Genomic DNA, 23497 nt, shown 5'->3' with positions numbered 1-23497 from the left:
AAACCGGTATCTAAAATGATAACATGTTCCTGCCGAGAGAGTGTCATCCAAGTAGCATAAGCAAAACAAGATTGTGAATCATTTGGTGGACCACGATCTAAGAAACAATTCTAAGCAGGGTTTGCGTGACTGGGGCCTCCAACGCAAAAAAGTGACATACGTCCTTGCTCTCCTTTATGATATAATCACATGTATGATGAATGTAAAATTGTTGGTGTCATCAATTTAGATTTTCGGACATTTGATTAAATTCGACATAAAAAAAATAAGCGAAGTCACGTGATACAATAAGGTTGTGATTAGGTCTGACTGAGTGGTCATACACTGAGTTGTGATCAGTGGTGAATTCTTTGCAGGGTTAGACGTAATAAGGGATGTGCTGCAAGGATGAGTGTGGGAGACTGGTTTTCTTTCCCTTATACATCGTTAACACTAATAGGACAACTTTGTAAGAGAGTTCTTATCAATGGTTGGCAAGTGACTACATCACATGAGTACTTGTGTGATCATTGGCAACTCAAACTCGGACCAATTTGATTATCTTTTCTCTCCTTACGCCGGTAAATTATGGGACTCTTTTCAACCCCTCGTGTCTTTCCTAACAGTTACTAACTGATCCTTTTCTAAGAGGGAAGATTTTGCATCAGGTTTAAACACTGAGGAGGTGACCTCGACGATGAACCGTGCTTGTGAGAGAGGGAGAAATCAAAGACATACTGACAATAGCCAGAGGAATCACAGTACACAGGGCGATGATTGCAGTGATGTCAACAACGACAGACCAGTCTTCATCATGCTAGTCTTACAAGTTTAAAAACATTCAGTTACATAAAGGTTTACCGCTCTATCATCAAACATTTCTTTCCCTTTTTCATGCTCGTTCGCTGCTTCCCATGAGAGCGTCAAGGGCAAACGAAGATCGGCAAAATTCTTGCTCATCCGCCTTCCAGCTGCCATAGATAATGCACCAGAGACCCTTATTCACACCCAGGCCCCCCATGGACCTCTCCGTGGTTCACCCTCACTACTTCATATGCCCTAGTTCAACCCACTGACAGCTTGGCATCCCCTGTATTTTAATAACATACTAAATACAAATCACAATACCCGGACAATTATAACATTGCTTCCTTAAATCCCGAGGCAGTGAACTGTTCACATCTCCTTCATAAACTATGTAAGTATAACAAAAGAGAATACTTTCACCAGTTTATTGAATCTTATCTGAAAGGAAATGCCAGTACGTAACCTTAGGAAATTGTACATCAACAAGGTGCCAGTAGATCTGGCGTATCTCAAGGAACCATTCTAGGTCTTCTGTTATTGTTCTTTCATATCAATAACTATCACCTAAGATACAAAGCTTTAGAGATAAGAGACAGAGATATAAAACTGCATCGCTTGACATGGTGACAGAATGAATTAACATGCTAGATGGATCTGAGAGAGATCAAATGCGGACCCTGCTGGGGTTCGAAAACTTGACACCCAGTCCAGGTGTTCATCCTCCCCACAGGAAAGGCAGGTCTACAATAATATGCTTAGGATGAGTCAGTCGATGTTTGCAGATGATACGGCTTTCGTGACACACTCGAGTCACAGACTGCAGAAGCTGGTATGTGAGTCTGGGAGAGTGTGTGAATTTAGGAAGTTGTAAGCGAAAAGTGAACACAAACAAGGCTACGATGTTTAGCAGGGGAGAGAGACGGGTTGGTTGGAGTGTGTCTTTAAATCAGGGGTTCGCAACTTTATCTCGTGTACCACAGTATACCACTACGCGTATATGTGGGTGAACGTGATACTCAGAGGATACCATGGAAAGGTCTGTGGGGCATGGCTGTGGATATGGGGCTCCAGTTCCGGTGCATTATGCATGACAGCTGCACGGTAGACGTGTGCAAATGAGGCCACGCGTGTGTGTTTGTGTGTGTATATATATATATATATATATATATATATATATATATATATATATATATATATATATATATATATATATATGATTAATAAGCACTGACGAGATGATAAGGTTGTCAATGATAAAATGCTGTCTTTTGTCACGTTAGAAATTCTAGACATGTGATTGGCGACACTATCTGTCACTATGTCTTCAAATCTGATGATTATGTTGAGAGAAGAAGCGTTGAATCAATTCTCATTTTTGATAAGCTCCACACACAATTTGTAAAGAGGTAACAAACATGGCGGGGTTACCCTGCAAGGTAAGCAATCCAGTGTCTGGTCTGGTCAAGGAATTAACACTTCAGGTCAGGTAACAGCGGCTGGTGTGACCTGATGGTCAGAGGTCAAGGTTACACGTAGTTTGGGGGCAATGGTCACCAGTGCGTGCGCGTCCCTTCTTACCTTCCTCAGTCACTCTCAGTAACCAGTTGATTAAAGTCTGGGAAACTACACTGGAATAATAATAAACAGATATCCAAGATGTGCGATTATATCCACACACACACAATATATTTATATATATATATATATATATATATATATATATATATATATATATATATATATATATATATATATATGTATATATATATATATATATATATATATATATATATATATATTTTTTTTTTTTTTTTTTTTTTTTGCTTTGTCGCTGTCTCCCGCGTTTGCGAGGTAGCGCAAGGAAACAGACGAAAGAAATGGCCCAACCCACCCCCATACACATGTATATACATACGTCCACACACGCAAATATACATACCTACACAGCTTTCCATGGTTTACCCCAGACGCTTCACATGCCCTGATTCAATCCACCGACAGCACGTCAACCCCGGTATACCACATCGCTCCAATTCACTCTATTCCTTGCCCTCCTTTCACCCTCCTGCATGTTCAGGCCCCGATCACACAAAATCTTCTTCACTCCATCTTTCCACCTCCAATTTGGTCTCCCTCTTCTCCTCGTTCCCTCCACCTCCGACACATATATCCTCTTGGTCAATCTTTCCTCACTCACTCTCTCCATGTGACCAAACCATTTCAAAACACCCTCTTCTGCTCTCTCAACCACGCTCTTTTTATTTCCACACATCTCTCTTACCCTTACGTTACTTACTCGATCAAACCACCTCACACCACACATTGTCCTCAAACATCTCATTTCCAGCACATCCATCCTCCTGCGCACCGCTCTATCCATAGCCCACGCCTCGCAACCATACAACATTGTTGGAACCACTATTCCTTCAAACATACCCATTTTTGCTTTCCGAGATAATGTTCTCGACTTCCACACATTCTTCAAGGCTCCCAGAATTTTCGCCCCCTCCCCCACCCTATGATCCACTTCCGCTTCCATGGTTCCATCCGCTGCCAGATCCACTCCCAGATATCTAAAACACTTCACTTCCTCCAGTTTTTCTCCATTCAAACTCACCTCCCAATTGACTTGACCCTCACCCCTACTGTACCTAATAACCTTGCTCTTATTCACATTTACTCTTTAACTTTCTTCTTTCACACACTTTACCAAACTCAGTCACCAGCTTCTGCAGTTTCTCATATGAATCAGCCACCAGCGCTGTATCATCAGCGAACAACAACTGACACTTCCCAAGCTCTCTCATCCACAACAGACTTCATACTTGCCCCTCTTTCCAAAACTCTTGCATTCACCTCCCAAACAACCCCATCCATAAACAAATTAAACAACCATGGAGACATCACACACCCCTGCCGCAAACCTACATTCACTGAGAACCAATCACTTTCCTCTCTTCCTACACGTACACATGCCTTACATCCTCGATAAAAACTTTTCACTGCTTCTAACAACTTGCCTCCCACACCATATATTCTTAATACCTTCCACAGAGCATCTCTATCAACTCTATCATATGCCTTCTCCAGATCCATAAATGCTACATACAAATCCATTTGCTTTTCTATGTATTTCTCACATACATTCTTCAAAGCAAACACCTGATCCACACATCAGGTTATTTAATGTATGTGTGACTCATGGTGAGGTGCCTGAGGATTGGCGGAATGCGTGCATAGTGCCATTGTACAAAGGCAAAGGGGATAAGAGTGAGTGCTCAAATTACAGAGGTATAAGTTTGTTGAGTATTCCTGGTAAATTATATGGGAGGGTATTGATTGAGAGGGTGAAGGCATGTACAGAGCATCAGATTGGGGAAGAGCAGTGTGGTTTCAGAAGTGATATATATATATATATATATATATATATATATATATATATATATATATATATATATATATATATATATATCTTTCATACTATTTGCCATTTCCCGCATTATATATATATATATATATATATATATATATATATATATATATATATATATATATATATATATATATCAGTAATATGCTGGATTATATCAGGGTTTAAGTAATTTTAATCGCGTATTCTAGCACAGAAGTATATACGAAGGTTAGAGACATGAAACTACGTTGGTCCATAAAACTGTCCAAAAATATTTGAGAAAGACTGGAAACTACCTCAGGTCTGTTGGTCCATAAAACTGTATTACACACATTTTAGAAAGACAGGAAACTTCCTTATGCAGAATGGTGTAGAATGGTGGACGCACGGGAGTCATCAGAGGAGACGTAATGGTTGTGGAGAGGTTTAGGGGACATAGTTACCTGACTAGCGCATGTCTGCCTATTGGAAAGTCCTTTCCAAATACGAGTTTTTTTGGCCAAAGTTGCTGTGAGGAGACGAGAGATGTTGATGGAACAAGGGATGGTGGAGTGGATGTGAAAGAAGTCTTGGAATGAAGAGTTGAAGCATAGACATTCCAGAGAATCATTTGTTGAAGTAAGGATGTCGTAGATAAGGAGGAGGAGGAGGAGGAGGGGCAGAGAGCAGGACAGAACCTTGTGAGACACCACTGTTGATAGGGATAATAAGCAGAGTAGTGACCCATGAAAGAGTGTGGAAGTGGACCAACCAGAGAGACAGAATGAGGGAGGAAAGCCAAAAAAGGAGAGGTTAGAGATCAGAGCCTAATGCCACACCGTGTCATAAAGTTTTTATATGTTGAGGAGTACATCACAAGTTTCCCTCAAGGCCTCTTGAGACACTCGTAACGCAGACAAGAATGTGGTGGATCTCATTTCAAGCAATCCGAATTGGTGATTAGAGAAAACACTACGAGAATGGGTGGGAGGCTTTAGGCGGTTTCGCAATAGAGACTTGGGCATAGACTTAAAGAATATAAATGCAACAGAAGTCAGAGCACAAAGATAATATTTGTAAGGGACAGACTCAAAAGAATTTAGGAGATAATTGAAGTCAAAGCACCAGGACAATAGTCAGAAGGGTTTGAACGGTCAAGCGTCATAAAGACAGGCTGTATCAATGCTTGTTCCCTTAATGAGGGAGCAACTATGGTTTTTGAGGAAAAGAAAAAGAAACTTCCTCAGAACAAGAGGGACGCCATTTGGTTCATCCGCCTTGCTGGTGTCCATGAATGTAGCTTTATTTACTGTATGGATAGAGATGATAGGGAAGGGTGGAGGTTTAGTAAGGGTGTGTTATGGGCTGGGAGAAGGTTAGAGTCGCTGAAACTGTAATTAAAGGAACAGAGAACCAAAAACAAATGGCTTTACCAATAGGGGGAATTACTGTATCATTGGCACGGTACAGCGAAAGCAAGGTTAGACTGGAAGATGATGTTGAACAAAACTCTGAGCCAAGAAACATAAAGACTTATCAGGATAAGGAATGAGAAAGAGGTTAACTATCCTCTCTGGTCGTCATCATCAGCTTTGTCTTGAATTCGGGCGAGCGTGAAAGCTTGATGAGAATGGAAGAAAGAAGTTTTTTTGCAACTTTATACACGAATGACAATGCATAGGATAGTTTTAGACGAAGAGACGCCTACATAATCCATTCCTGCTATGATAACCTCTGCTATATTGTCAGCATATACAAGTATCACCCGAGGAATTGTACTTCGTGGGCGAAAGTCAGGAGAAAAGTTTTTCGCAAGTTGGTCCAGTTGATGTTACTAAAGTGCCGGAAACAACAATGAGACGGCGCATTTGGGGGTGTGATGGATACAACGATATATATATATATATATATATATATATATATATATATATATATATATATATATATATATATATATATATATATATTTCTTTTTTCTTTCAAACTATTCGCCATTTCCCGCGTTAGCGAGGTAGCGCTAAGAACAGAGGACTGGGCCTTTGAGGGAATATTCTCACCTGGCCCCCTTCTCTGTTTCTTCTTTTGGAAAATTATATATATATATATATATATATATATATATATATATATATATATATATATATATATATATATATATATATATATATATATATGAATGATCAGACAAAAAAAAAACAACGAAATATTAAAATAAAACCCGAGAGTTCAGAGGCGAAAATGAATGTAAGCTGCGAGAGATAGGCTGTGACGATCTGCAAGATAAGAAGTGTCGTTCAAAATTTTGCTCCAGAGATCGTTATGAATGGGGGGAAAAAACTATAAAGTATTCAACTTCCCACACACGCACCACTATCTGTGTGGGAGGCTTTCAGCCACTCACTGTTGTGTATACATCAGATAATAAGTGCCGTGAGCGGATCAACTGCTGGCCTCACCACCCACCCACACCAGATGTTATCAGTCACACAAACACAAGTATACATAGGCCAACGTAGCTTGTCCAGTCACCCCAGCTAGTACGTAGAACAGCTCGGGAACCTCACTTCTTCCTGGCCTCACAAATCAAAATAGAATAGCATATGAAATCAAACATCTTTAGAATTTTATGCATTAACCTTTAGTAAAGAGTTTCCTCATACTGTATCTAGTCATTTAACACAATGGAGACACTCAGAAACTTACGGAGAAAGTTTTAGTACAGGGAGTCCCAAAGCCTGTGGGGAATTTGTGGTTTGACGTTCTAAGAGAAGAAAAATCTATTTATATCACAATAACCTTTTTAAAACGGTTTTCAATATCATCCTCATCTGGTATTCATGTGTGCCCTAGGCAGGCGAAGGTTTTAAGAATACTAAGTCATCAAGCTCAGTGCACCCTAAGTATTGGACTTGGGATTCCTTAAAGGAACTGCATGTTCGATGAGGTGTGATCAATTACAAACGCTTAGCGTTAACTAGTTGAGGTGGTGTTGGTGAAACTGTACAGAGGTGGGCTTACCATCCCTTGCCACCAGCAGGACTTATGAGACAGTTAAAACAATAGTCGATTTGAAGCTCCGGATGTTGTGAATGAGAGAGTAAGCTACCTTCATGGATCCCAATAGATGACTTGTATGTTTCTATAGAAACACTTCCCCGCTGAACAACAAACCCTTGATGGTCGTATAAAAGACTAATATGTCTGTCAGACAAGTCCGTAGCCAACTAACAATATGTGGAGCTGCATTCTATTTTTCAAACCAATGAATCCATTATTTTCGGAAACACAGAACAAGTAACTAGAAAAAAACTTACACAACGTGTAAGTCAAAGAAATCTAGGTCGATTAGGGTCAAAATCTTTTATTAGAATTTGTAATGTCCACGAAACCATAAAGCGCATTCTGATGTGATCCCTTTAAGAACCAAACTGATCCACAGATTCGAAAAAAAAAAATGTAAATTGGCCAGCATAACACATTCTACGATTTTGATTTTTTTTTTTTTTTGGTAATAACAGTGAGCTCATACATTTCAGATTTATAAGTGGCAATGAATTTCTCCATCTAAAGAGGTAGTCTGGTCATACCTCAGAATGAACTGCTGTACACTCTGAACTAGACTGCCAGAACAAACTTATGTCGTCTGACGACATCCTAATACAAACTTAATTTCTAAGCAAGACACATGTCCCAAGTTCTAGGAGTACACAAAGCCTACTTTCTTTATAAGACAATCAAAGATATCTAGCAAGAGCACCCTCCCATATTGCCACATAGGAACATAAGAAGTGAGGACACTGCAAGAGGCCTATTGGCCCATGTCAGGCAGGTCCTGAGTCTGTCCACCCTATAACCAAGCGTCTGAACCCATAAACACATCCAACCTTCGTATAAATCTACCTAAAGACCTACGTTCCACTACTGTACTTGGCAGCATGTTCCATAAACCTACTACCTTATTCCCGAACAAATATTTACCCACATCCGACCTGTATCTACATTTTTCTCATTCAAATCCATTATTCCTTGTCCTATCCGGTGGCGCTATTCTAAAGGTAATTCTTAAGCTCAAAAATTTTTTGTTTCAAAATTAAAAGATGAAATATTGAAACACTTCCATACTTGAAACAATCATGGAAAATATATCATAATGCTAATAGTTATCGCTACATACCCAGTAAATACGATGCAAAAGAGCAGAAAAAATTTTAAAACTTTTGACTTCATGTAACTGCTTGAATAAATATCATAAAGGCGACTAAATTACATTTTAACACCAGATTTCTATTCAGCATCGAAAATACTTCTTAAAATGAGTTCTTAAAGGAAATCTATTTTTCTGAGAAAAATGCCAAAAATTGAAGGTAATAGTTCGGGGTATTTTTTAGCTCAAAAAATTTTTTGTTTCAAAATTAAAAGATGAAATACTGAAACACTTCTGTACTTGAAATAATCATGGAAAATATATCATTATGCTCTTAGTTACCGATACATACACAGTAAATACGATGTAAAGCATAAAAAAAATTAAAATTCACTTCATGTTACTGCTTCAATCAATCTCATAAAGAAAACTAAATTACAATTTAACACCAGATGTGTATTCAACATGAAAAACACTTTTTATAATGAGTTCTTAAAGGAAATCTATGTTTGAGAAAAATGCCAAAAATTGAAGGTATTTTTTAGCTCCAAAATGTTTTTGTTTCAAAATTAAAAGATGAAATGTTGAAAAACTTCGATACTTGAAATAATTATGGAAAATATATCATAATGCTCTTAGTTATCTATACATAACCAGTAAATACGATGCAAAGCAGAAAATTCTTGAAAATTGACTTCATATAACTGCTTTAATAAATGTCATAAAGGCGACTAAATTATACTGTAACACCAGATTTCTATTCAGCATGAAAAAATATTTCCAATGATGAGTTCTTAAGAGGAATCTATTTTTCTGAGAAAGATACAAAAAGTTCAGGGTAGTTCTAGCTCCAAAAACTTTTTGTATCATGATTGAAAGAAAAGATATTCAAAAACCTCTATACTTGATATAATCATGCAAGATATATCATAATGTTCTCTGTTAACGATAGATACACAGCAAATACGATGCAACGGAGCAGAATATATTTTGAAATTGATTTCATTTTACAGCTGAAATTAATGTCATAAAGACAAAGAAACGATATTTTAACACTAGATTTATATTCAGCATGAAAAATGCTTCTTTAATGAGATCTTAAAGGAAATCTATTTTTCTGAGAAAAATGTCAAAAATTGAAGGTAACAGTTCACGGTATTTTTTAGCTCAAAAATTATTTTGTTCCAAAATTAAGAGATGAAATATTGAAACACTTCTATACTTGAAATAATCATGGAAAATATATCATAATGCTAACAGTTATCGCTACCTACCCAGTAAATAAGATGCAAAGGAGCAGAGTATATTTTAAAACTAACTTCATGTAACTGCTTGAATAAATGTCATAAAGGTGACTAAATTACACTTTAACACCAGATTTGTATTCAGCATCGAAAATACTTCTTATAATGAGTTCTTAAAGAAAATCTATTTTTCTGAGAAAAATACCTAAAATTGAAAGTAATAGTTCAGGGTATTTTTAGATCAAAAATTTTTTTGTTTCAAAAGTAAAAGATGAAATATTGAAACACTTCTATACTTGAAACAATCATGGAAAATATATCATAATGCTAATAGTTATCGCTACATACCCAGTAAATACAATGCAAAGGAGCAGAAACATTTTTAAAACTCACTTCATGTAACTGCTTGAATAAATGTCATACAGGCGACTAAATTACATTTTAACACCAGATTTGTATTCAGCAACGAAAATACTTCTTATAATGAGCTCTTAAAGGAAATCTATTTTTCTGAGAAAAATGCCAAAAATTGAAAAAATTTTTTGTTTCAAAATTAAAAGATGAAATATTGAAACACTTCTATACTTGAAATAATCATGAAAAATATATCATAATGCTCTTAGTTACCGATACAAACCCAGTAAATACGATGTAAAGCTGAAAAAAAAATTGAAATTGACTTCATGTTACTGCTTCAATACATCTCATAAAGGCGACTAAATTACATTTTAACACGAGATATGCATTCAGCATGAAAAATACTTTTCATAATGAGTTCTTAAAAGAAATCTATGTTTCTCAGAAAAATGCCAAAAATTGAAGGTATTTTATAGCTCCAAAATGTTTTTGTTTCAAAATTAAAAGATGAAATGTTGAAAAACTTCTATGCAGAAATAATCATGGAAAATATATCATAATGCTCTTAGTTACCTATACATAACCAGTAAATACGATGCAAAGAAGCCGAAAATTTTTTAAAATTGACTTCATGTAACTGCTTTAATAAATGTCATAAAGGCCACTAAATTATATCTTAACACCAGATTTCTATTCAGCATGAAAAAATACTTCCTATAATGAGTTCTTAAAAGAAATCTATTTTTCTGAGAAAAATGCCAAAAATTGAAGGCAATAGTTCAGGGTAGTTCAAGCTCCAAGAAACTTTTGTATTAAAATTGAAAGATAAGATATTCAAAAACCTCTATACTTGAAATAATCATGCAAGATATATCATAATGTTCTCTGTTACCGGTAGATACCCGGCAAATGCGATGCAAAGGAGCAGAATATATTTTGAAATTGATTTCATTTTACAGCTGAAATTAATGTCATAAAGACAAAGAAACGATATTTAAATACAAGATTTATATTCAGCATGAAAAATGCTTCTTTTAATGAGGTTTTAAAGGAAATCTATTTTTCTGAGAAAAATGTCAAAAATTGAAGGTAACAGTTCACGGTATTTTTTAGCTCAAAGATTATTTTGTTCCAAAATTAAGAGATGAAATATTGAAACACTTCTATACTTGAAATAATCATGGAAAATATATCATAATGCAAATAGTTATCGCTACATACCCAGTAAATACAATGCAAAGGAGCAGAATATATTTTAAAACTAACTTCATGTAACTGCTTGAATAAATGTCATAAAGGCGACTAAATTACATTTTAACACCAGATTTGTATTCAGCAACGAAAATACTTCTTATAATGAGTTCTTAAAGGAAATCTATTTTTCTGAGAAAAATACCTAAAATTGAAAGTAATAGTTCAGGGTATTTTTAGATCAAAAATTTTTTGTTTCAAAATTAAAAGATGAAATATTGAAACACTTCTATACTTGAAACAATCATGGAAAATATATCATAACGCTAATAGTTATCGCTACATACCCAGTAAATACAATGCAAAGGAGCAGAAAAATTTTTAAAACTCACTTCATGTAACTGCTTGAATAAATGTCATACAGGCGACTAAATTACATTTTAACACCAGATTTGTATTCAGCAACGAAAATACTTCTTATAATGAGCTCTTAAAGGAAATCTATTTTTCTGAGAAAAATGCCAAAAATTGAAGGTAATAGTTCAGGGGATTTTTTAGCTCAAAAAATTTTTTGTTTCAAAATTAAAAGATGAAATATTGAAACACTTCTATACTTGAAATAATCATGAAAAATATATCATAATGCTCTTAGTTACCGATACAAACCCAGTAAATACGATGTAAAGCTGAAAAAAAATTAAAATTGACTTCATGCTACTGCTTCAATACATCTCATAAAGGCGACTAAATTACATTTTAATACGAGATATGCATTCAGCATGAAAAATACTTTTTATAATGAGTTCTTAAAAGAAATCTATGTTTCTCAGAAAAATGCCAAAAATTGAAGGTATTTTATAGCTCCAAAATTTTTTTGTTTCAAAATTAAAAGATGAAATGTTGAAAAACTTCTATACAGAAATAATCATGGAAAATATATCATAATGCTCTTAGTTACCTATACATAACCAGTAAATACGATGCAAAGAAGCAGAAAGTTTTTGAAAATTGACTTCATGTAACTGCTTTAATGAATGTCATAAAGGCCACTAAATTATATTTTAACACCAGATTTCTATCCAGCATGAAAAAATACTTCCTATAATGAGTTCTTAAAAGAAATCTATTTTTCTGAGAAAAATGCCAAAAATTGAAGGGTAGTTCTAGCTCCAAGAAACTTTTGTATGAAAACTGAAAGATAAGATATTCAAAAACCTCTATACTTGAAATAATCATACAAGATATATCATAATGTTCTCTGTTACCTGTAGATACCCGGCAAATGCGATGCAAAGGAGCAGAACATATTTTGAAATTGATTTCATTTTACATCTGAAATTAATGTCATAAAGACAAAGAAACGATATTTAAACACTAGATTTATATTCAGCATGAAAAATGCTTCTTTTAATGAGGTTTTAAAGGAAATCTATTTTTCTGAGAAAAATGTCAAAAATCGAAGGTAACAGTTCAGGTTATTTTTTTAGCTCAAAAATTTTTTGTTTTGAAATTAAAAGATGAAATACTGAAACACTTCTATACTTGAAACTATCATGGAAAATATATCATAGTGCTAATAGTTATCGCTATATACCCAGTAAATACAATGCAAAGGAGCAGAAAAATTTTTAAAACCCACTTCATGTAACTGCTTGAATAAATGTCATAAAGGCGACTAAATTACATTTTAACACCAGATTTGTATTCAGCATCGAAAATACTTCTTATAATGAGCTCTTAAAGGAAATCTATTTTTCTGAGAAAAATGCCAAAAATTGAAGGTAATAGTTCAGGGGATTTTTTAGCTCAAAAATATTTTTGTTTCAAAATTAAAAGATGAAATATTGAAACACTTCTATACTTGAAATAATCATGGAAAATATATCATAATGCTCTTAGTTGCCGATACATACCCAGTAAATACGATGTAAAGCAGAAAAAATTTTTAAATTGACTTCATGTTACTCCTTCAATCAATCTCATAAAGGCGGCTAAATTACATTTTAACACCAGATATGTATTCAGCATGAAATGCTTTTCATAATGAGTTCTTAAAGGAAATCTATGTTTCTCAGAAAAATGCCAAAAATTGAAGGTATTTTTTAGCTTAAAATTTTTTTTATTTCAAAATTAAAAGATGAAATGTTGAAAAACTTCGATACTTTAAATGATTATAGAAAATATATCATAATGCTCTTAGTTATCTATACATAACCAGTAAATACGATGCAAAGAAGAAAAGTTTGGAAAATTGACTTCATATAACTGCTTTAATAAATGTCATAAAGGCGACTAAATTATATTTTAACACCAGATTTCTATTCAGCATGAAAAAATATTTCCAATGATGAGTTCTTAAAAGGAATCTATTTTTCTGAGAAAAATGCAAAAAGTTGAAGGTAATAGTTCAGGGGATTTTTTAGCTCAAAAAATTTTTTGTTTCAAAATTAAAAGATGAAATATTGAAACACTTCTATACTTGAAATAATCATGAAAAATATATCATAATGCTCTTAGTTACCGATACATACCCAGTAAATACGATGTAAAGCTGAAAAAAAAATTAAAATTGACTTCATGCTACTGCTTCAATACATCTCATAAAGGCGACTAAATTACATTTTAATACGAGATATGCATTCAGCATGAAAAATACTTTTTATAATGAGTTCTTAAAAAAGAAATCTATGTTTCTCAGAAAAATGCCAAAAATTGAAGGTATTTTATAGCTCCAAAATTTTTTTGTTTCAAAATTAAAAGATGAAATGTTGAAAAACTTCTATACAGAAATAATCATGGAAAATATATCATAATGTTCTTAGTTACCTATACATAACCAGTAAATACGATGCAAAGAAGCAGAAAGTTTTTGAAAATTGACTTCATGTAACTGCTTCAATAAATGTCATAAAGGCGACTACATTATATTTTAACACCAGATTTCTATTCAGCATGAAAAAATACTTCCTATAATGAGTTCTTAAAAGAAATCTATTTTTCTGAGAAAAATGCCAAAAATTGAAGGCAATAGTTCAGGGTAGTTCTAGCTCCAAGAAACATTTGTATCAAAATTGAGAGATAAGATATTCAAAAACCTCTATACTTGAAATAATCATGCAAGATATATCATAATGTTCTCTGTTACCAGTAGATACCTAGCAAATACGATGCAAAGGAGCAGAACATATTTTGAAATTGATTTCATTTAACAGCTGAAATTAATGTCATACAGACAAAGAAACGATATTTGAACACTAGATTTATATTCAGCATGAAAAATGCTTCTTTTAATGAGGTTTTTAAGGAAATCTATTTTCTGAGAAAAATGCCAAAAATTGAAGGTAATAGTTCAGGGTAATTTTTTAGCTCAATTTTTTTTTTTCAAAATTAAAAGATGAAATATTGAAACCCCTTTATACATGAAATATTCATGGAAAATATATCATAATGCTCTTAATTACCGATACATATCCAGTAAATGTGATGCAAAGGAGCAGAAAAAAAATTTAAATTGACTTCATGTAACTGCTTTAATAAATGTCATAAAGGCGACTAAATTATATTTAACACTAGATTTGTATTCAACATGGAAAATACCTCTTATAATGAGTTCTTAAAGGAAATCTATTTTATTGAGAAAAATGCCAAAAACTGAAGGTAATAGTTCAGGGTCTGGTCTATTTTCCATGGTTATTTTAAGTATAGAAGATGTTGTTCATCTTGTCTTTCAATTGAAAAAAAAAAAAAAGATTGTTGAGCTAAAACAATACCCTGACATATTAACTTCAATTTTCGGCACTTTCCTCAGAAAAATAGATTTCCTTTAAAAACTCAGTGTAGGAAGTTTTTTCACGATAAATACAAATCTGGTGTTAAAATATAGTTTCGTCACCTGCATGACATTCTTTTAAGCTGTTAAATGAAGTCGATTTCAAAATATTTTCATCTTTACATCGTATTTACTGGGTATGAATCTGTAACTGAGAGCATCATGATATATTTTACATGATTATGTTAAGCATAGAATTTTTTGAATATCTTGTTTTTGAATTTTGAAACGAAAGGTTTTGGAGCTAAAGTAGATTTCCTTTAAAGACTCATTATAAAAAGAATTTTTTTCCTGAATACAAATCTGTCATTAAAATATCGTTTAGTCGCCTATGTGACATTCTTTTAAGCTGTTAAATGAAGTCAATTTTAAAATATTTTCTGCTCCTTTGCATCGTATTTACTGGGTACATATTGGTAATTGAGGGCATTATGATGTATTCTCCATGATTGTCTTAGTACAGAAGATGCTGATTATCTTATCTTTCAATTCATAAAAAAAAGTTTGTTGAGCTGAAAAAATACCCTATCCTATTTATTACCTTCAATTTTCGGCACTTTTCTCAGAAAAATAAATTTCCTTTAAAAACTCAATGTAAGAAGTATCTTTCATGCTGAATACAAATCTGGTGTTAAAATATTGTTGTTAAATGAAGTCAATCTTGAAATATTTTCTGACCCTTTGGATCGTATTTACCGGGTATGTATCGGTAACTGAGAGCCTTATGATACACTTTCCATAATCATTTCATATATAGAAATGTTAGAATGTCTTATCACTCAATTTTCAAACAAAGAGTTTTCAACTAAAAAAAAGAAGATTCAATTTTTGGTATTTTTCTCAGAAAAATAATTTCCTTTAAACTCATCATGAAAAGTATTTTTCATGCTGTAATACAAAACCGGTGCTAAAATAACGTTTAGTCGATGTATGACATTCTTTTAGGCTGTTAAATGAAGTCTATTTTAAAATATTTTCTGCTCCTTTGCATCGTATTTACTGGGTACGAATCAGTAACTGAGAGCATCATGATATATTTTCCATGATTATTTTAAGTATAGAATTATTTCGATATCTTATCTATGAATTTTGAGGCATGAAGTTTTTCGAGCTAAAATAGATTTCCCTTAAAAACTCATTATAAAAAGAATTTTTCATGCTGAATACAGATTTGTTATCAAAATATCGTTTAGTCGCTTTTGTGACATTGTTTTTAGCCGTTAAATGAAGTCAATCTTAAAATATTTTCTGCTCCTTTGCATCGTGCTTACTGAGTCAATTTCAAAACAAAATGTCGACTTCAATTTTTGGCACTTTTCTCAGAAAAATAGATTTCCATTAAAAACTTACTGTAAGTAATATTTTTCATGCTAAATACAAATTTGGTGTTAGGATATCGATTCGTCGCCTGTATGACATTCATCTAAGCTGTTAAATGAAGTCAGTTTCAAAATATTTCTGTCCCATTGCATTGTATTTAATGAGTATGTATCGGTAACTGAGAGCATTATGATATATTTTCCATGATGATTTCATGTATAGAAGTGCTTGAATATCTCATCTTTCAGTTTTGAAACAACAAGTATTTTGAGCTAAAAAAAAAAAAAAATACACCTAACTATTCAGGGGCGTATCTAGGGGATATAGTGCCTATGGCAAGCACTGAAATTGCGCCCCTGGCTTGACCTAAAATGTACATACAGTGGATGTATGTATATAAGAATATATAGTGTAATTATAAACTTTCTGAAGTTAGGACCAAACTTAAATGTATATAAAGTCTTAACGACTTAAAGGTAAAGACTCATTTGATCAAAATTGTAACGTAGAAGCGGTAATACAACTGATAACAGCAAAATATTACTATAGTTGAAAAGTAAGCGAGCTTCTCTTTTATTTCACAAAACTAAATCGTTAAAAATGTCAATCGGGTAACATATGTCAAAGAACAAACCTGTTGAGAGTCGCCCCCTTCAAGTGGCGCACAGGGCACTACCAAGCCATACTCTAGATACGCCACAGGCCCTCTCCTCCCACCTCCTCAGCTCATGGTCACGTATTGCCAGACCAACCTTTCTCCCCCCCCCCCCCCCCATTCCCCCCAAGGGATGACCTCAGGTGGTCATGACCCCTCTGCCACCGCCTGACCTCTCCTCAGGTGAGGTCACCGTTTGTCCAGGTTCCCTTCTACCACAACACCCACTGCACGCCATCCGAAATAAGTTTGAAAAGTAGCATCTCATTCAGGGATGCCACAATAATAGTTTGGTAATTGGTGAATCTGCCAACCGTCCAGATCATAACATTAGCCAGAAAAGACCAGAGATTTTGTTGTTCCACACTAAGTGAGTCGCTGGAGTTCTCCCTTAAGTATAACATTACTGTACTAATGCATAACCAAATTCCTTTTCATCTTAGCGTTGGGCACGTAATCAATTTTGAAACTTAACGTCATGGTGGCTTGCGGTAACAAACGGGTAAAAAGGTAATATTGTTGCTTACTAATGCTTACCTTTAGTTACGAAATTCCCATGGCTCTCTCGTGTCATGGTATTGGTGGTGTTCACGTGTTGTGCAGGAGGAACCTACTGCGAGCGTTCACGACCTGGCCCTGTGCGTCACACGTGGGCCCGGCCCATCCACACCCTCCAACCATATCCCCACGGGGCATGACTCCCACCGCTACAACCATCCCACACACTTGATATACAGCATTGGACACACTGGAGGGTTGGCTTAGCTCGGGCTGGCTCCTGCTGGGTTATATAGGGCTTTGGTCAGGTATTATAACGAGGCTGCTGGACGTGACAATTACCGATTCTACCGCGTCATCGACCACCATGCCACCCACACATGCGCCCTCTGACATCATCAGACATGCACACACGCGTGAGTATATTTACGACTATAAACACACACGGACACACACATATACACGCTGACCCTTATGCAGTGAGGACTGGTAAGGGTGGAACCTGTGTACAAAGACTAATAAAGAAATATCCAATTTGTGGGACACTTATGGTCGACAAAGTTTAACATTAAGAAATGTAAAGTGATGGTTGACGTGTGCAAGAAGGACTTGCAGAGGGGTGACAAAGTGCCCAAGTTATAGACAGAACATCTCATTCATGGGAATGTTAAGAAAAAATATGTATGCTGGGTAATATCAAGTATACGGACAAGGAAATGTCAACTGAAATATGAAAGGTTTATATCAGATCGAAATTAGAATACGCATCACGACTCTGGTCACCTCAGTTGAAGAGATGTCGACTATAGAAAGTTCAACTGAAAGCCTCGCAAGCTGTACTTGACGGGATATGAGCTATAGGGATAGGCTTGGCAACCTTAGCCCTCCCCACGTAAGAAGAGAGAGGAGGAAGGAAGGCAAGATAACTACCTACAAAATTCTAAGTCAGTTTGACTGTAAACACTCAACATTTTAACGCAAGGTTAAAATCACGAGAGGGTATAACACGAAACAGAGCTAGAAATACTGATTTGAAGAAGTGCTTGTGCACTAATAGTGGCAAATGAATTGGGGGAGAAAAAAACTTGCCGACGCACCAATGAAATTAAAAGTTCTAAATGTTTATAATGGTGTACGACAGTCAAGAAAGACTGAGATGGGGTCCTAAGGGTGTGACAATTCCATCCATATTATACAGAAATGCAGTCACATATAGCACATTTATTCATAAACAGTAACCTTCGAAAGATGTAAGGATACAAAAAAAAAACCAGAGGCATAACATGATATATAGCAATAAACTCGTAAAAATAAGATAGAGTATACAATGAACGAGATCGTGGTAAATGTGGGCGGCATACAGAAGTTCAAAAGGTTGTACGATGGCAGAGAATGTTCAAGAGATGGGTCCTCGCGAGAGTAAACTTCCGTTCCGTACGGTTCAACTGGACACTAAGGTACAGATAGGTGATAAAACTGGGCACGACGAGCGGATGTAATAGAGTGGTATTATATTCTTATTCTTTTGAGTACGGAATCGACCACGGTGACCTATGCTATTAAAAGGAGGGGGCTAAGCTCATGGGACCAGTGATTTAGACAATCTTAAGCAGAGGGGAAGACTGTGACTGCGATAATCGCGGGGTAAAACGTAGCAGTCAAGGAGCAAGCATTAGCATGAAAATGTGCATGACTGGACGACCTTATTGAAAAGTTTTCAGTGTCTATCTACATTTCTCGTGTTGCAATGAGTTATCAACCTAAGACTGCAAGTCTGACAGGATGATAAAGTTTTCAGTCCTACTTATAAAAGTTGCAGGTCATGTGGAATTGTAGACTGATAAAAAGATTCAGCAATCACTGTATAAATAAATAAAACTAAAGAATTAGAGATGACTGTGCAACTCTTGTGTTCTAAGCGGGCGACAAGTGAGGATAAAGACAGTTTCATTGTCTTTCGTGTTCTTTAGAAATAGGAATCCTCCACAACATGGAAGCTGGGCTCATTTATTCCCGTGGGAATAGGGAATCATATCCCAGGTGTACGTTCAGATTCGGGGTCCGCCATGCTTAATTCGGGGTCCACGATGCTTAAATTCATCGTAAATACCTGTACAGAGATTCCATACCTCATGCCACAGGTATAAGAATCTTTTCAATAAGTAAGGTGGCTCTTGCCAAATGGACAGCCTTTATCAGTGCACATTACTGTATCATTATCATCTAGACACAAACAGCCTCATTAGAACCCTAGTGGTCTGTTGCTGTTTGAATATGGTTAAGCACGAAAAGAAGACTAAGTCCACCCTCCTTGCGTAATCGTAATGATACAAACGAAGAGCCACATTGACTCAATAAGGATACAAAGAAATACAATGAATTCAAACAGAAACAGACCACTGGGTCCTTTCGAGGCTGATTGTGATGTGGTAGGAGCAGAAAGACATACGTTTTTAAAATAGATATTGGCGTTTTGATGGAGGTAAATACTGACAGCAGCCTGAGCGACCAGATCAACCATCAAAATGAGTGATATACAGCACTCACATAGGCATAAATGTATCTGTACATATCATGTAATTAATACCTCATGGCAACTAGATCATGAGTTCTGTTAACCCCTAGAACAAAAAAGTTCGACTCTCGATTATGATGGTTCGACCCTGGCTAATAATGGTGCGACCCTGGCTTATGATGGTGAAAGACAACCCTAGCTTTATAGCGGCCTAAGACCAGATCAAAAGACACGCCATCATACCCAGTGGTAGCACTCTCGTGCCCAAGAATCGTACTGTCGTGCTTAGGGATCGTACCAACGTGCTCAAGGGTCATACCCAGACTTTATCCTCATCAATAGTAAAGATGGATCACCTGAAGCCTACTGGCCACCTCCTCCCTCCCATTCCCAACGGTTTTCCTCGGCTAGGCTTGGTTAAGTTCGTGTAGAAACCTAATCTAATCGAACCTAGCTTAACCCAACCTAATCTAACCTAAACTAGTCAGGAAAAGTCCTTTGAGGGTTAGAAGAATATTCAGGTTAATCCGTGAAAATAATTTCCCCCCGTTTGTCCTTATCTATAATCAACAAGGGGGGGGGGGGGGTAGCCCCCCACGGTTTCCTTCCGTAATCACTTCATTCTTGTCGTCTGCTATGGTGCTGGATACAGAAGAAAGATGGTAATCTAGATGAGGTTGCTGACCAGTCTAAACACACAGCTTATTTTTTTCAGGTGGAGTAAAACGATACTAACTAAACTTAAGAGTTTAAATAGCAAGCCTATTTGTTCCCTCCTGTATAGGACACAACCAAAAAAAAAAAAAAAAAAAAAAATCCAGGGGTGAACTCGTAATATACACCGTTACCTTTTCCTGTCACAATCGTACGTCTCATTCATAACTTTCTACCATGTCTGGTTCTCGGGTACTTTGAATATGTGGACACTTAATGCAGTGACGGGAGAACCCCAGTTCTATGTTATCTCTACTTAACGTGACGACTAAGTGGGCTAGGAGATTCATGGTAGTAAGTGCTTGAAATACGACAGGACATTGAGGAAACAGCGGACTGACGAACACATCATATAAGAACCGACTAAACGACCTGAATCTATTTAGCTTAGAAGATAGAAGGTCAAGAGGTGATTTAATGCAAATATTTAAGATTATGAAAAGCTTTGATTATACGGATCTATTGCTTTAGACTTCATTCGTTCGATTTCACTCGTGGGCAAAACATTTCTCTTCGAATGAGGCGCAACACTTGACCTTCAACAGGATTATTAACATATGGAAAGATTTAAAAGTTACAGTGGATGAAAACAGTACTAGTGATGTGTTAAATAGCAGATATGATCAATATCTCGCATCAAGTCCACGACTAACATTATTTGCGCTTCTTTAGTCACGTTGGCGGTTTACGGAAGGACTGCCATGAGACTGAAAACCTGGGAACTAGAGCTACGAGTGAATTTATTTAGAGCCAAGATTATAGAAGCGTGGTGGGTTTCTTCTATGGATTTGTAGAATAGGAGATATATGAAAGGAGAAGCTGGTACTAGGTAAGTCTGTTTATCCGTCTAAGTACATGTACTTTATTGCTAAGCAGAGTCAAATGATACAAAGCCTATCTCTAAGAATCACTAAGCAGAGTAAAATGCGACGAATCCTATCTCCACGAAGCAGGTATGGATTAAATTAGGCCAGTAAGGAGTAAAAGAGATCAACTATAAATGAAACAAAGTCATTAGTGGGAGAGTTCTGGGAACAGGGCAACGATTACGCAAGTCTTGAGGGAAATCAAAGAAGAGAATGGGAAAGCCCTTACTGAGGTAGAGAGAGAATTAAGGATAAAGGCAATGTTAACTGGCTTAAGAGGGAGCAGCACTTCCTTACGGAGAGTAGGACGCAGATCACCACTGGATCGCAACTGAAGGGAAAAGTAGATAAGGAACGATAGGAATGTAACACAATGGATGACAATCAAGTCAGTGATGTTTCTGGGTTGGAAAACAGGCAAAGCGTTATTGGGAAGGACGATAATGAAATATAAGCCTGTGACAAGTGGGGACTGGTTAAGAAGTTTGGTGTACGAAAACGTGACGAAACCAAGAAGGGAGGAAGAGTGAAAAGGTTATAGTTTCCCTAAAGATGTAGGGAAACATAGGGAAGACATAAGGCTGGCAGATAACACGAAATTCAGATTGGGGCTTTAAAAAGAAAAGAGACAGAACCAAATAAGTTGAAAAATCTGTAGAAGACATACCCATAAAGCTAAAGACTCAACGATGAAACGGGAGGAAGCAAAAGAATAAGGGAAAAGGGTACAGGATTCTTTGAACTGTGAAACATTTATTCCAAGGAAATAGATTGGGGGGACGAATTCCAAAGAATGCGAACAGGCCAATGTTGCAACAGATTCCCAGCAGTCTACTAGGAAACGGTGTTTACCTGCAGAAGGGAAGAGAAAGAAGGGATCAGAAACAATAACTTAACATTTCGATGAGAAGTGGAAAGGGATGGGGAGGCACAGATACGACATGAAGGGTAGGAAATACAAGAGACACAGCAGTCATGTATAACTCGAAACTGTGCTGCTGCATCTATACGAACCGATTCAAATCAAAACTTGTCACCTTTTTACACAGGAAAATGACGATGATAACACAATATTCTCCCTGAACGCATTTCACGTATCATACTTACGATATCCATGGTGAAGTTCATTAGCTGTTTCATAGGCTGTTACTTCACTGATGAACCAGAGAATGACAGTGGCAGGATCTTTTTTTTTTTTAATCTTCAGCAGAGATGATCTTTTATAAAGTTCAGATCATTTGTTGAACATTGTCATGTCATCCACATTTGCGATTACGTAATGACTGAGGGACAATCTGGTCAGTTCTGGATAATGGTCCATCTTGTACATAGTGGATTCTGCACAGTTACCAACTTACGGTTTTACTTTCCCCAAGGCTACCAGACTTCTTCATCGGAAAGTTAGACAACAGTTGGTCCTTTATATGTATCTGTTATCAGGGCAACATCTTGTCACTTTGATGTTTACGATGGCAGGAACCATGGCTTTCCTGACCAGCTATGTTGTAGGTGAAAACCTGGGAATCAGAAGACTTGTGAATGGCTTCTCACTTAGGTGAACTTTTACATACTGGACTGAAGAACTCCTCTGACAGAGACTTTTGGCAGCGTGAACATTCTTTTAGACTCTCTCCAGTCTAAACAGTAAATGCTTCATTATAGTCCTCCTGCACTCAAGTTCGTTGGGGCATTGGGAATATTCATATGGATTCTCACCTGTATGAAGAGTCATGTGCTGTGATAAATTACTCCAATAGGAGAATGGCTTTTAACTTGAACACTGATATGGCTTCTTTCCGGTATGGATAATCATGGCCTCTGCTAAACTGCTTCTCTGGAAGGTCTTTAGAAATTCAAATATTGGCATGGCTTCTCTCTTAAATGGATATTCATGTGATACACCAAAGTACTCCTTTGGGAGAAGATCTTTAAGCAGTGTGAACATTCATATGGTTTCTCTCCTGTGTGAATGCCTGTGTGCCGCACT

At 36.0% G+C, this 23497-nt stretch overlaps 1 protein-coding gene across 4 annotated transcripts in view; it reads right to left on the bottom strand.

Moving 5' to 3' along the window:
• LOC139750275 (motile sperm domain-containing protein 1) overlaps nucleotides 1–17605 on the bottom strand; it is a 64575-nt gene extending 46970 nt beyond the window's left edge. The window contains exon 1 of one of the 4 annotated variants that reach the window (XM_071664872.1): nucleotides 17455–17605. Coding sequence is in view for 1 of the 4 variants with exons in the window: in XM_071664882.1 (XP_071520983.1) it covers nucleotides 17455–17491 (37 nt within the window). In the remaining 3 variants the exon portion in view is untranslated. Of the gene's footprint in view, nucleotides 1–16896; nucleotides 17026–17454 lie in introns of those variants that run through there. The other 3 variants (XM_071664882.1, XM_071664863.1, XM_071664910.1) reach the window with 3 other exon arrangements.
• Between the last annotated feature and the right edge of the window lie 5892 nt (nucleotides 17606–23497).

The sequence above is a fragment of the Panulirus ornatus genome, chromosome 1, assembly GCF_036320965.1.
Source record: "Panulirus ornatus isolate Po-2019 chromosome 1, ASM3632096v1, whole genome shotgun sequence".
Classification (NCBI taxonomy): Eukaryota; Metazoa; Arthropoda; class Malacostraca; order Decapoda; family Palinuridae; genus Panulirus; species Panulirus ornatus.
Note: the sequence above shows the minus strand (reverse complement) of the source record. Positions and strands in the feature narration are given on the sequence as shown.